General features: G+C 40.4%; 1 protein-coding gene across 1 annotated transcript in view; it reads right to left on the reverse strand.

Annotated features, from left to right (window-relative positions):
- LOC134339780 (protein LYRIC-like) overlaps positions 1-14,167 on the reverse strand; it is a 117,277-nt gene that overhangs the window by 88,949 nt on the left and 14,161 nt on the right. The window contains exon 2 of the mRNA XM_063036552.1: positions 1,450-1,548. Within this exon, the coding sequence (XP_062892622.1) occupies positions 1,450-1,548 (99 nt within the window). The remainder of the gene's footprint in view (positions 1-1,449; positions 1,549-14,167) is intronic.

Here is a 14,167-nt window from a genome sequence, read left to right on the forward strand (position 1 = left end):
AAGGGAAGAAAATTTTTTTTTACCCTGACATAAGTTATGAACTTTTAAAGAGAAGGAAGAAATTTAATCCAGTGAAAAAAGCCCTATGGGATCACGGTTATCAATTTATATTGCGTTATCCTGCAACCTTGAAGATTTTTTTGCCTGGTGGAGAAAAAGGATTTTTTGACAATTAACGGAAAGCGGAGGAGTTTGTGCAAGATTCTTTGAATATTCACCAGATACAAGAACAAACCTAGGGGAGCGAGATGGATTGAAGATGAAGGCTGGATCAAGGATTAGGCCTGTTGGATTTTTAGACAGATGAATATATATATATTATTAATTATATGAGGGAGGGGAAGAAAGGTTAAAATTTGAGGAATATTAGCTGGGAATAATGATATTAATTTTTTTTTAATATATACAATTTTTTGTTACGGGAGAGCCGGAAGAAACACTGACCAATCGCTACGTTATTCATGTGTGCAGACGTGGCAATAGCCATGACCCGCACAGTGGAGGGGGGTAGTGTTGTGTATCTTTTCATTCACAACATTAGTGGGGGAGAATTTTGTTTTTTCTTTTTTTGTATCTTATCTATCTTTTTTTTTCTTTATGCCTGGATGATTGGGAGGGAAACACATAGCAACATGGTGAAGTTCAAAGAGATTCCCCAGGGAACTATGAGAGTTGAGAAGCTAAGTAATGCTTTAGATTTTAAGAGATAAATATGAAACATTTTTGAATATTTGGAGCCCTTATTTATAGCTCCGATGATGAAGATCTTGGTTCCTTGGGGGAAAGTAACAAATATATATTAAATTTATTTTTATCCCATGGAGCATGTGCAAACCTTCCAATATTCAGGCGGTTCTCTCTTTTTTTTCTTTTCTTTTCTCTTTAGGTAGGAGTATATATCGGGGGGGGGAGGGTAGATATTATTTTCTCATGTATCACTTTGAAAACTCAATAAAAATTATATATAAAAGATAATTGGTGAGTGCTGTATTACACGGAGGACGGTAAGTTGATAACTGGTGAGAACTGTATCGCCTGGACGGGAGGATGGTAGGCTGTTCAGGAGCATGGTGTTTTCTCCGAGCTTTGAATGGACTCACCCAACTTGGACAGTGACGTCAACCGCTCCCTCCCGAATTACCTGCCCAACTTCCCCTTGCAGGCCACTGACTAGCTTATGGAAGCAAACAAACTGCCAGTGTAGTAGAAAATTGGAGGGAACTTTTCATTCTTTGATCAGCTTGCAATGCAGAACGTGGCCAAAAGCCTACATAAAACCCACTAGATGACATCAAATATACTGCCCTTATTGAATTATCCTCATTATCTCACAATTTTCACTTAAGTTAACCTATCCATAACAAATGCATGCTGCCATGAATTTATTGAAGGTTCCATTGAGAAACTTCAAACATAGAATGAATTAAATAATCACCATCCTCAATGTACCTTGAAAGATTTCTTCTCAGTAGCCTGTGAATCTTTAGTTTCTTCAACAACCAGCAGCTGTATGCCATTGGAAAATGGAGGATGCCCATTCACTGGTTCCTTTAAAAGGAAAGCAAAGGCAGATGTTCATTTTCTAACTGAAATAAAGGTGCAAAGTAAATGAATTGTTTTTGCTTACAAAATTGTTAAGTGTGAGAATGCAAATCATTTGAAATATGAAAATGTTGTCTTTAACTCAAGGAAGATTTCTTTAAAAATCCCACTTTAAATAATATTATATAGGGGTTAAGAACATATTAAACAAAGACTGCTCTTCTGCTTTAAAATTATTGTTCACTTATGATACATTGGTCCCCTTGATCAGGCAATCTCTTTTATGTACATAATACTGAATATTTTAATGTTAACTATCTGATTTTAATGCCAGTCAAAAATGATCAGAAGATAGGACTAGAATGCAAAATGCATTTGATTAAATCAAATACAAAAATCTGACAGAACAGCAGTTTGACAAAATAAATATTTCAAATAGTTGGTATTGAAAAGAGTATTGTTAGAAGCACTCTATTTGAACTGATACATGTGATTCTGGTTTCTGGAATACCTCCGTAGATGGCTTAACAAGCATTAATATTGCATTATTTACAATCAAGTAATGCAATAAAAATTAATTAAAGCCTGAGGTTTAATTGAATACTTTCATTAGCTTGGAATTTTTACTGTGCCATGTAATAGTTCCTCGTAGCCCACAGTAGATCAGTAGTAATATAAGCATAATCGTAAAATTGTTATGTTTAAACCTAAATTAATATCTGCCAATAGGATCAGTTTTATCTCTCTGCTGTTTTACCTTTTACTTTCCACTTGTTGCAAACGGCTAATGGGAAATGCTTAGCTCAATTGTTTACTATATAATCCTTACAAGACTGATCAAAATATTAATGAAAAATTACTCACAGAAAGTATCTTTCATTATTATTACTCAGTGTACAATAGGATTTGTTCTATATTCCAAAGGTGTGTGTAATGTAAAAATAAAGAATATAATTTGAAAGAAACAAAACTATGAATGTTAGCAATTTATACTTGTTTCAGTCATGGACCTCTGACTGAATTTAAATCAGGGAAGCAATGCAGTGTCGCAATCTACCATCACTGTACCTCAACAATATACCAGCATAGCTCTGTCCTAACATAAAGACAAACATGAACACAGAAAAGCCAATGGCACTTTTCAGAATAGACAAAGTTAATATTCCTGAAGATTGCACTATTTCCCACATGCACACTGTAAAGAGCTTCAAAAACAAAGATAACCAATGAGAAGTCAACAGGCAGCTAACAGGATACTCAAATTAGTCACAATCAAATTGTTTCTACCATAACCAGTCCTGCAAGAGTATATCGGTACATTCTTCTGACATGCATACACCATCATATGTATGAAGGACTCAGAGTACACACTCAGTGGCCACTTTATTAAGTACAGGAGGTACATGTGTGTACATTTTGACACAACTCTCCTATGACAAAAAGATTGCATGGTATCTGAAAACGTCACAAATTTGAACAATTACTTAAAGCAACAGTAAAAGTTAGTACCTCTTCCTACAGATGCTGCTTCGCCTGCTGCGTTCACCAGCAACTTTGATGTGTGTTGCAATCATTTTTCAATCTGCTTTTCTATTTCCATGAAAACTTTTTAATAAAAAGATGTATTTATACTTAATGCTCCAAAATATGATCTGCAGGACAGATTTATAGCTCGGTATATCAAACAGTAACATCACATGCAACACACAAAAGCTGGAGGAACTCAGCAGGTCAGTCGGCATCGATGAACTTTGATCTCTGAAGGAAATGTACAGTCAATGTTTTAGATTCACGATTTTTCATTTGGACTACAAAAATAACAGGGAGATAGCTAGTATAAAAAGCAACATCCTGTTCATTTGCATCGAAAGTCTACCACTAGCATCATGTTCTTGCCCTGATTACCTCATGATTTACAGGCTAAAAAAAATCATCTAAAACATCCACAAAGATTGCTATCTCTTCCCATTGTGACTCTTCAGTGATGCCAGAGAGAAAAAGTGTGAAGTGCCTTTTACAAAGTGCTATCTATCTTCTGCAATATTCAGGAAACAACTATTGTAGTTTTATCTTTGTTCCTTATCATATTGTAGTACTGTACTCAATAAGCAACACCTTCCTAAACACCAGAGTGTTTACATATATTGCTGCTCCACAGACTGTTTCCTTGATTCACACACAGACCCAAAGGATTGGAACCTCACTGCTCATGAAATTATTTTTCCACAGGGTTCAAAATCTGCAATGACATTAAGAATGTCAATGATTCTATTTGTCTTCTTGATATGGTCCATTATTATAAATATTACATTACATGGATGTAATCAAATGAAATGTGCTCTTAAACAACATTTTATTTAATGTAAAACACATGCTTTGCAAAACAAATACACTGTGACAACCTTCAAATTTTTTTTTATAGATGCTAAAATAGTTAGGGGAATTCTGCATGACTTTTGGTCCATTTTGAATGAGTAATGGAGAAACAGCCAGTGTAACAAATGTTCTACGGACACAAATCTATCACTTGTTTTCTCCAAAATCAATGCATAATTGATTGTAAAATGTTAACCAGGTTAGGACAGGCTGTATTTTGATGCTCAGCTCTAAAACTAAAGTATGCAATTAATTGTTTGCAATAGCAGCTATTCAGATGAAAGATTTTCCATGTTTTACCCTCTGCCTTTCCTAAATTAGCTGATCTACAGCAGAAAGGGGATGGGTCAGAATCCCTCATCCATCTGTCATGGGCCTCGGGACTCTGCTGAACGCCCAACAGATGTCAACAGTCTGTCATTTGGTGAAAGCTGCACCACGTTGGTCTCATAAGAGAACATGTGAGGTCACATTTCCAGCATCTAACTTGTTCATTATTCCACCATTGATGGAAACCCCCACAAAAACCTGTAGCTGACCTGAACCTTCCTCATTATTTGGGAAGTTTCCTCATTATTAGCCCCACCACTGCACATTTTACCAACATATTTTGTTAACCTGCATTATGAATTGAGTGCTACTCTCGAGAAGTAAACACAATAGTTTATTTTGACCTTACCCAGATGACTCAAGTATAATCAAGTATTTTAACATGGGATCTGAATACGATTTTGTTTCAGCAGCTTTCGTGGTAACGTTAATCTGTTTGATCTCTCATGTGGGCTGACAGTCTGTTTGTGCAGAACATGGTAAATGTATATTTCTGTGTACAATGCTTTTAAATCTGCAGACTTAAGATCCCCAGATACTATTAGAGCATAATTAATCCCACAAACAGAAACAAGGCTAGCTCAGTGGTGATGACAAAGACCAAGTACATCTATTTCCGTCAGTAAAACCACATTTGCTATTGGCGGCACGAGCATTAGGCAAGCTGTGCTGTACTACGTCTCCATGTGTGAGAGGTGAGAGACCACCATCACTTCAGTCAGAATCAATGAACCACCATGTGCACATTTCCCAGGTAAGTAATCAGGCAAGAATGTAAGCCTCTTCTTTACCTACGTATATAAGCTGATGTTGCTCATATTCAACACTGCCAGTGGCAGTGTTGTTTAACCCAAGTTTTCCAATTTCTTCCCGCATACTAAGAGTATGATGGTTGCCAGATTAACTGGCCACTGTGAACAATCCCTAGTATGTAGGTGGGTGGTAAAAATTCGAGGCGTTAATGAAGAGACAATAAAATGAGTTGGCAGAATTAGCGTAATATAGGTACTTGATGGTCAAGACACATTCAACAGGCCAAAGGGCATGTTTCCACGCTGACCTATGCACAACCATGAAAAAACATACTTGTTATTTACGTAATTACTTTTCATACAAATTCCACCAACGAATTTTATTGCCTATGTCCCACTTTTTGGTATTGATTTGTAAATTCTTAACAGCAAATTCCCCTAACCCGGATGGTTGTAATGTTGGAATGCAGGGTCGCCTATACTGAGATAAAGATCATGCTATGCCAATTCTGAGCAATATCTTTCTTCGATCCTACTTGTGACAAATTGGATTTTGTCAGTGGACAGATTTAACCATTCCATCCAACTGTATATCAACTTAACTAGACAGAAGCACTCTAATAGTGCCAGTCCTGCTGTCTTGATTTTCCTTCCTGTCAGTCTAAGATCAAAGCCAAACTACTGGGCAGACTCGTTAAGTACAAAAGAACCAAAATCTCCCACTTTCAAATCTCTATCTCTTCTTTCAGTTAGCCCTGACAAAGGGTCTCGGTCTGAAACGTCAACTGTACCTCTTCCTATAGATGCTGCCTGGCCTGCTGCGTTCACCAGCATTTTTTGCGTGTGTTAACCAAAGTCTCGTCTGCTTGTCCATGTTCTCTTCTGATAGAGGTGCTAGACACACACAGAGGTTCTTTGGAAGTTCACTGTTTTTGTATAAAGAAATATAAATTTCCATTTTAGAACCAGAAAGAAAGTATTTTTTTCCATTCCGGGGAAGTGATTGAGCTGTGAACGTCAGAATAAAGCACAAGGAAACATCTGGTTTCCTCTTATTTTATTTTTCAAATGTGCCATTTACAGACTAGTTTCCAATGACAGCAGGTCTTGTTATAAGTACCTTTCATTATTCCACTGTTATCCAATGCCACCCTTCCCCCACCACCCAACCATTGTACAGGATTCGAGGCATCAATACAGTGTTTCCCATTACTCTTATTGGGAGAAAAATAAACGGTGTTGTAGAAGAGCTGAGCAAAGGAATTTCTGTGGACGACAGAGTCTGGGTGAAGAAAAGGACTGATCTTGCTGAAAAGCACTCAGCAAATCTGATAGCATCTGAGGAAAGAGAAACCAAGTTAATGTTTCAGGTTGATGATCCTTTGATAAAAAGTACTCCCCCCCCCCCCGCCCAACAACCCCAACACCAAAACGGATAACCTCCTTGAAGTAAACTCCTAAGCAAGTAGGACACACCAAGGAGGGAAAGGAAGTGGAAGCAAGGCTTACTTTACTTGTCCCGGGACTACACAATCCATTGACTTATGATGGATTTGAAAATGCCTAAAATGTTGATAACAGGAAGAATAACATAATGACTTCCCTGATTGTTTTGCCATAATTATTGGAAGTTTTCACATCTAGTCTCTAGCATGATGGTGAACTTACGGCATGTGTGCCCAAGGTAGCACACACAAAGAATTTTTTGGCACAGAACATACAGTGCAGCCCCTCGATTCTTTAAACCTCACCCATATTAAAAGATACATAATCTTGATTACCTTTATGCCAAATGAAGCACCAAATGTTTTTTTACAATCTGAGAGTAAGATATTTTCACAGGAAACATCTCACATTGGCTTAGGTCCAGCTAGACAGTGATGGATACAAGAAAATTTCTAAGTCACTGAATATCCCTTGGAGCACAATGCCATAAGTCAATCGTCAAGAAATGGAAAGAATATGGCACAGCTGTAAATCTGCCTAGAGCAGGCGGTCCTCAAAAACTGAGTGACTGTGCAAGAAGGGGACTAGCAGGGAGGCCACCAAGAGACCTATGACAACTCTGGAGGAGTTATAAGCTTCAGTGACTGAGATGGGAGAGACTGTGCATACAACAACTGTTGCCCACGTGCTTCACCAGTTTGCAGCTTTATGGGAGAGTGGGAAAGAGAAAGCCACTGTTAAAAAACTCACATGAAATCATGGTTAGAGTTTGGCAGAAAGCCTATGCGAGATTCTGAAGTCAGCTGGAAGAAGGTTCTATGGTCTGATGAAACCAAAATTGAGTTTTTTGGCCATCAGACTAAATGCTATGTTTGCACATCATCAAAAACACACCATTCCTGCTGTGAAGCAGGCCCTGGAAGGGGGTAAAATAAATACAGCAAAATATAAAGGGAAATCCTGGAGGAAAACATGATGCAGTCTGCAAGAAAGCTGTGACTTAGGAGAAGATTTTTTTTCCAGTAAGACAATGACCCCAAGTTTAAAGCTAACGCCACACAGGAATGACTTTAAAACAACAAAGTTAATGTCCTGGAGTGGCCAAGTCGGAGTCCAGACCTCAATCCAATTGAGGTCAAGGGACTTTTCTCTCACGATCCCCATGAAATCTGACAACTTGAGCAGTTTTGTAACGGGGAAAAATTGCAGTATCCAGATTTGCAAAGCTGATAGAGACCTAGCCACGCAGACTCAAGGCTGTAATTGTTGCTGAAGGAGCATCTACTAAATACTGACTTGAAGGGGGTGAGTAATTATGCAATTAATTATTTTGTGTTTACTGATTGTAATAAATTTGGACCAATTTGTAGAAATTTGTTTTCACTTTGACACAAGAGTTTTATGTTGCTCAGTGTCAAAAAAGCCCAATTAAATCTACTGTGATTCAACATTGTAAAACAATAAAACACTAAAATTTCCAAGGGGGTGAATACAACTTATAGTCGCTGTATTTAAGTCTGTCTCTATTATATTTTTATTAGAATAATGAGTACATGTAGATAAATAACAGGACTTCCTTAATTGTTAACATAGTAATTCAATGGTGTCAAAATGGTTGTTGTGCTGCGTCTAGTGTGGTAGTGTAGTGTGGTTGTCCTTGTGTCTCTCACGTTCAGCTTCCACCGCTGGCTAGCAGTCTCACGAAAAAGTGAACTGAATGCGTATGTCTCTCCCTGCCAGTACATAGCCTCTCCAACAGCAAGCCTCATGTAGTTGCCAGCAAGGAGGCAAACACAGAAACTGAACTCCCTTTGGACTCTGGTTGAACTACAGAGGATGGGGAGGAGGTCTGGCCCCTGCACATGCAGCACGCAGGCCCACCGGTGTGTGGACACACCCTGGTGCCCGTGATCCAGATCCCCAACTATGGGTAAATAACCCCACTGTCTTGTGGGCAGCCTCGGGAGAGTCAAAGGCTATGGGAGTAAACCCAAACAGAAAATCCAGAGTGGAGCTCCTAAGGCAGCGGGACATCATTTAACATCCTTCCAGCAGCTCCTGCAGCCAAGCTAGTGCCAACGTATTGCTTCATAAGCTTTCCTTGGACTACACTGGTGAGGCTGAGAGGGGGACCTTGATGACTGGGCACCTCAGGATCTCCATACCTTCCAGCCAAGCTTTTGATGATCATCATCGTTACTCATTGTCCTTCGAGAAAGACTGATGCCAAACAACCAATAATTCAATAATCAACGATAATCTGCTTAAAATTACCATGGCAGATGAGGGAACCCTTTTTTTTGAAGATTTTTTGCCATTCTGGGCTCTCGAACCAGTTTACCACCGCAGCTTTCGGTATTCTTAGAAGGCACATGCTGTGGCAAGGCCAGCATGTCATGTATATTTCTAATTTCCTTTGCAAAAGTAATGTAAACCAGTATGGAGCCAACTTCTTGATTCTATCCCAGAATCTACACTGGAGAAACCAAACATAGATTGAATGACCATTTTGTGAAGCACCTGCAGAGTGCAAGGGCCCAGCACCTCAATTCTCTGCCCCACTCTGCATTGTCTGTCTGTTGGCTCCTGCACAGATGACAACAGCTAACATAAGTTTGAAGAAGCATCATCTAGGACCTTGCAGCTGCCTTCTTCAGTATCAAATTCAACAATTTCACGTAGGTCATTGTATCAAACTGACTATGTCATCCATCTGTAACAGTGACTCTGTTTTTTTTACCTCTGCAGTAGTATTGTTTGATCTGGTGGACATGTTCCATTGCTGTCCATTTCAAAGTTATTACATGTTCCTTTGTTTATTTTCTCCTCCTCTCTCCCACCTCATTAACCTATTAATCATATGGTTTTCGCCACAACCTCTCTTCCTGGTGGGCTGAATGTCTTTTACGCATGGCTTGATGTACGGAACAACATGCCGACGAGGACCCCTTTGTGAAGCAGGCACACCACCTGGCCGCCACAGATGTGGAAAAAGGCCTTAACCAGGTCAACCCACTTAAAGCTGTGGAGACTGATAACATACCTTTTCGGTTGCTAACAGACAGTGTAGCCCACTTGACAGAGGTTCTAACAGACATCTTCAATATCTCTCTGCAACAGTCAACTGTTGCTGCAGGCTTTAAGGCAGTCACGATCCGGGACCCAAGAGGACAACAGTATTTTGCTCTAATGACTACCATCCAGTGACACTGACCTTAACAATAATGAAGTGCTTTGAGCGGCTTGTTATGGATCGCACTAAATCCCATCTTCCTGCTACACTGGACCCTTTCCAGTTCGCTCATCACTCATATTGGTCCACTGACCTCCATTCCATCCTGTCCCACCTGGAAAATGGTACCTCGTATGCCAGGATGCTGTTTATCAATGTCAGCTTGGGATTTAGTATGATCACCCCTCAGAAGCTGGTGGACAAACTGGCCTCATTAGGTCTCAACACCTCCCTCTAACTGGATCACAGACTTCTTGACAGGATGGCGACAGTCAACTGTATTGACAGCAACGTTGCTAGTTCCATCACGCTCAGCATTGATTTGCCCCATGCCCCCTCCCCGCTCCGACAGAGCCAGGTGCTCAGCCACTGCTGACGCATGACTGTACTGCTAGATGCAGCTCAAACCGAATCGTGTTCGCTGATGACACATCAGTAGTAGGCCTCAGCAATGAAGTTGACTAAATTGCCTAGAGAGGTAGAGCAGTTGGCAAAGTGGTGCAAGCATAGCAACTTGAGTCTCAATATGGACAAGACTAAAGAGATGATTGTGAACTTTAGGAAGGAGCAGGCCGACCACTTCTCACTCCACATAAACGGGGTCTTCTTCCACCCATCCAGGATATTTACCAGGAGTGCTGTGTACACAGGGTCCTTAGTATGTCAATGATCCCTCCCATCTATTCAACAATCTCCTTGAGCCACTACCATCAGGCAGGAGGTACCACAGTATTAGGACAAGGACTGTTCTGATAGAACACAGCTTCTTTCCCCCAGGCCATGGGACTACTGAACTCCCTGCCACCACCCATGTCTCATCACTAATGAAGTCACATATATATTATTATACTGTTTACTTTTTAAGCTGCACTCTGGCTGATCTTTCAATGATTCTGTTATAGTTCCTATTCTATAGATTTGCTGAGTATGCCCACAGAAATACGAATCTCAGAGTTGTATAAAGTGACATACAAGTACTCTGATAATAAAATTTACTTTGAACTTGTGACATAAATATACCTTGCTATCTGTTAATTTATTTGTGGTAATGTTTGTGAGTGTTGGTGCGTGGGCAAGTGGTTAAGGCGTTCGTCTAGTGATTTGAAGGTCACTAGTTCGAGCCTTGGCTGAGGCAGCGTGTGTGTCCTTCAGCAAGGCACTTAACCACACATTGCTCTGTGACGACACCGGTGCCAAGCTGTATGGGTTCTAATGCCCTTCCCTTGAACAACATCGGTGGTGTGGAGAGGGGAGACTTGCAGCACGGGCAACTGCTGGTCTTCCATACAACCTTGCCCAGGCCTGAGCCCTGGAAACCTTCCAAGGCGCAAATCCATGGTCTTATGAGACTAATGGATGCCTAAGAGAATGTTTGTGAGTTATACATACTGTGTTATGAGCATTGGTCAGGAGGAACACTATTTTGTTCAGCAGTATATATGTATACAGTTGAAATGATAATAAACTTGAAGTTATCACCATGGCATCCTTTAACTCAGTCTTATTAGAGAGATACTTTCATGCTACCATCCATTTAGCAACTTGTTATAATATTTTCTCTCTTTCTTAGCCCTAACAAAGTCTCTTCAACCTGACGTTTTAACTCAGTTTCTCTTCGTACACTCTGCCTGACTTGCACAGTGTTCTCTGCAAGTTTTGTCCTTATTTCAAATTTCCAGTATTTACAGTTTTTTTTTCATTCTCGGGCATTATGGGGGATGTCTTGTCTTAGATGGCAAAGTTTGTTCACAGACAATACAAGGTCTTTGCCAGAAGTGTATAGTCGTCATTTTCAGCAGCTTCATTTTCAACAGGCAAACTAATGAGAAGGCGGCCAGTAATTTTAACTTGCACTGGGAGATATGCTGCGTCTGGTGCTCCCGGTGTGGCCTTCTATATATTGGTGAGACCTGATGCAGGATGGGAGACGGCTTCACTGAACACCTACACTCTCTCCGCCAGAGGAAGCAGGATCTCCCAGTGGCTACACATTTTAATTCCACGTCCCATTCCCATTCTGATATGTCAATCCATGGTCTCCTCTACTGTCGAGATGAAGCCACACTCAGGTTGGAGGAACAACACCTTATATTCCGTCTGGGTAGCCTCCAACCTGATGGCATGAACACTGATTTCTCTAACTTCCATTAATGCCCCTCCTCCCCTTCTTACCCTGTCCCGATTTTTTTTTATCTTTCCCTCTCACAATAACTCCTTGCCTGTTCTCCATCTTCCTCTGGTGCTTCCCTCCCCCTTTCTTTCTTCCTAGGCCTTCCGTCCTATGATACTCTCCCTTCTCCAGCCATATATCCCTTTTGCCAATCAACTTTCCAGCTCTTAGCTCTATTCCTCCCCCTCATGTCTTCTCCTTTCATGTCGGGTCTCCTCCACCCCCTCCCACTTTCAAATCTCTTACTATCTCTTTTTCCCGTCAGTCCTGACGAAGGGTTTTGACCCGAAACGTTGACTGTACTTCTTCCTATAGATGCTGCCTGGCCTGCTGTGTTTCACCAGCATTTTGTGTTAATCTTAACTGTGACACTTTAATGGCCAAAATAGTTTCTGGGCAATAATATTCCAGACTTGCATACGGAGTATTTAATAGACAAAGTACTGAAAACAATCAGTGTAACTGCATTCTGACAAGCAGTTAAAATGTTTGGCTGGGGTGTAAAGTAAAAAAAAATATTGGTGGAAATGGGAGAAACAGTCAACATGATTTTCATCCAGTGTATGCTCATCATCATCATCAGGTGCCGTGCCCAGATTGAGCTTTAACGGCCATGGCCCACACACTCCTGTTTTGGGTCAAGTGGATCAATTTACTGGTATTCATTTCCAGTTCTCTGGTTGCTGTCTCCATCATCATTTGTCTTTGCCTTCCTTTTGCTTTCTTCCCTTCAATCTTTCCCATAATTACCAGGCATTCCAGACATTCTTTAAGAGAAATATGATAGCCTCAGAACCAGAACTTTAAAAATACAGTACACAAAATGTGCCCAGTGTATAAGGGTTGCACTACTTTAACCATTATTGATATCTCAAATTATTTCACCACCTTCAGTTTTAAGTTTTTCTGCACAAGACACTATAAAAGTATGACTACGCAAAAAACATCTGTGAGGGCACTTAATAACATGCCTGGGTAATAATAGGTATCTGCCCACAGCATGCACTTTTGCAATTAAAGTAATGTGCCATCACAGGAAACACCATCACAAATGAACATATAACTCTGCCTTTCTTCTGCAAAAAAATATTTCTGACTGGATACCAGAATTTGGTGAAAAAAGATTGAAAATGTTGTCTCCAAATATTGTTAAAATTTTATTTTTTTTTCTAGTCTGTTTTGAAAATTCTGTGGTCGCCCTTCCCCATCTCTGTAACCAGCTCCAACACAACGCTCTGAATCTTACATCATTGGTTAATTCTGGTTTACATTATCACATTTTCATACACTTCATGACTGGCAGCTGTGCTTTCAGCCGTTGGTACTCTATGCTCTGGAATTCCCACTCCAAACATAGGACATTAAATTTTTAATTTACTACATCCTTCGGGCTGAGTGCCACACTTTGCGTGATAACACTTTATGAAAGAATGTGAATCACACCAGACAACACCCATGCTGCCGTTGATTTAGGATTTACTTCAGAGACCCAGGCGGCTATCTGTGTTGAGTTTGCATGTTCCCAAGTGACTGCGTGCGTGTGACCGTGCGTTCCGGTTTCCTCCTCTGCAGGTCTGTAGGTTAACTGGCCAGCATAAATTGTCCATGGTGTGTTGGTGAGTAGAAGACCTTGAGGGGAGTTGATTGGATTGTGGAGAAAATAATAAAAAAAATAAGATGAGCACAAACAGCTGATTAATGGTCAGCATGGAGCTGGCTGGCCAAAGGGCCCATTTTACCACTGTATTTCTGAATAACATTGACTTACATTTAGGAATCAAACAATCACAGAAGCTGGCCCCTTCTGCCCACCTTGGCCATATTGACTGTGATGTCTAAACCCTTTTGCCTGCATTAGGCCCGTATCCTCCCGTGCCTTTTCTATCCAAGTAACTGGTCTCAAATGGTCCCACCACCCTCTACCCTTTAGCTCTCTGTTACATTGCTTTCCTCTCTCTTTAAGCCTGTGCCTTCTAGTTCTAGACTCCCCAGTCACAGATCTACTATATCATCTTTACCCCTCAAAATGTTACAAACCCCTTTCACTTCACCTCCCAGGCTCCTGAACTCCAGTGAGAATAATCCCAGCCTGCTTAATCTCTCCTTATAACTACAGTCCTCCTGTTCAGGCAACATCCGAGTGAATCTCTTCTGTACCCTTCCTGCCTATTCATATCCTTCCTGCCTATTCTGAAGTGCCTATTAACTAAGGGTGGGTTATTAGTCAACAATGTTGGTGGGTCTAGAGTTAGTCATGGTCAAAATTGCAGATTTCTTTCCCTCATAGGATACAGTGAACAAAATGGACATATATGGCAT

The sequence above is a fragment of the Mobula hypostoma genome, chromosome 2 (assembly GCF_963921235.1).
Source record: "Mobula hypostoma chromosome 2, sMobHyp1.1, whole genome shotgun sequence".
Lineage (NCBI taxonomy): Eukaryota > Metazoa > Chordata > Chondrichthyes > Myliobatiformes > Myliobatidae > Mobula > Mobula hypostoma.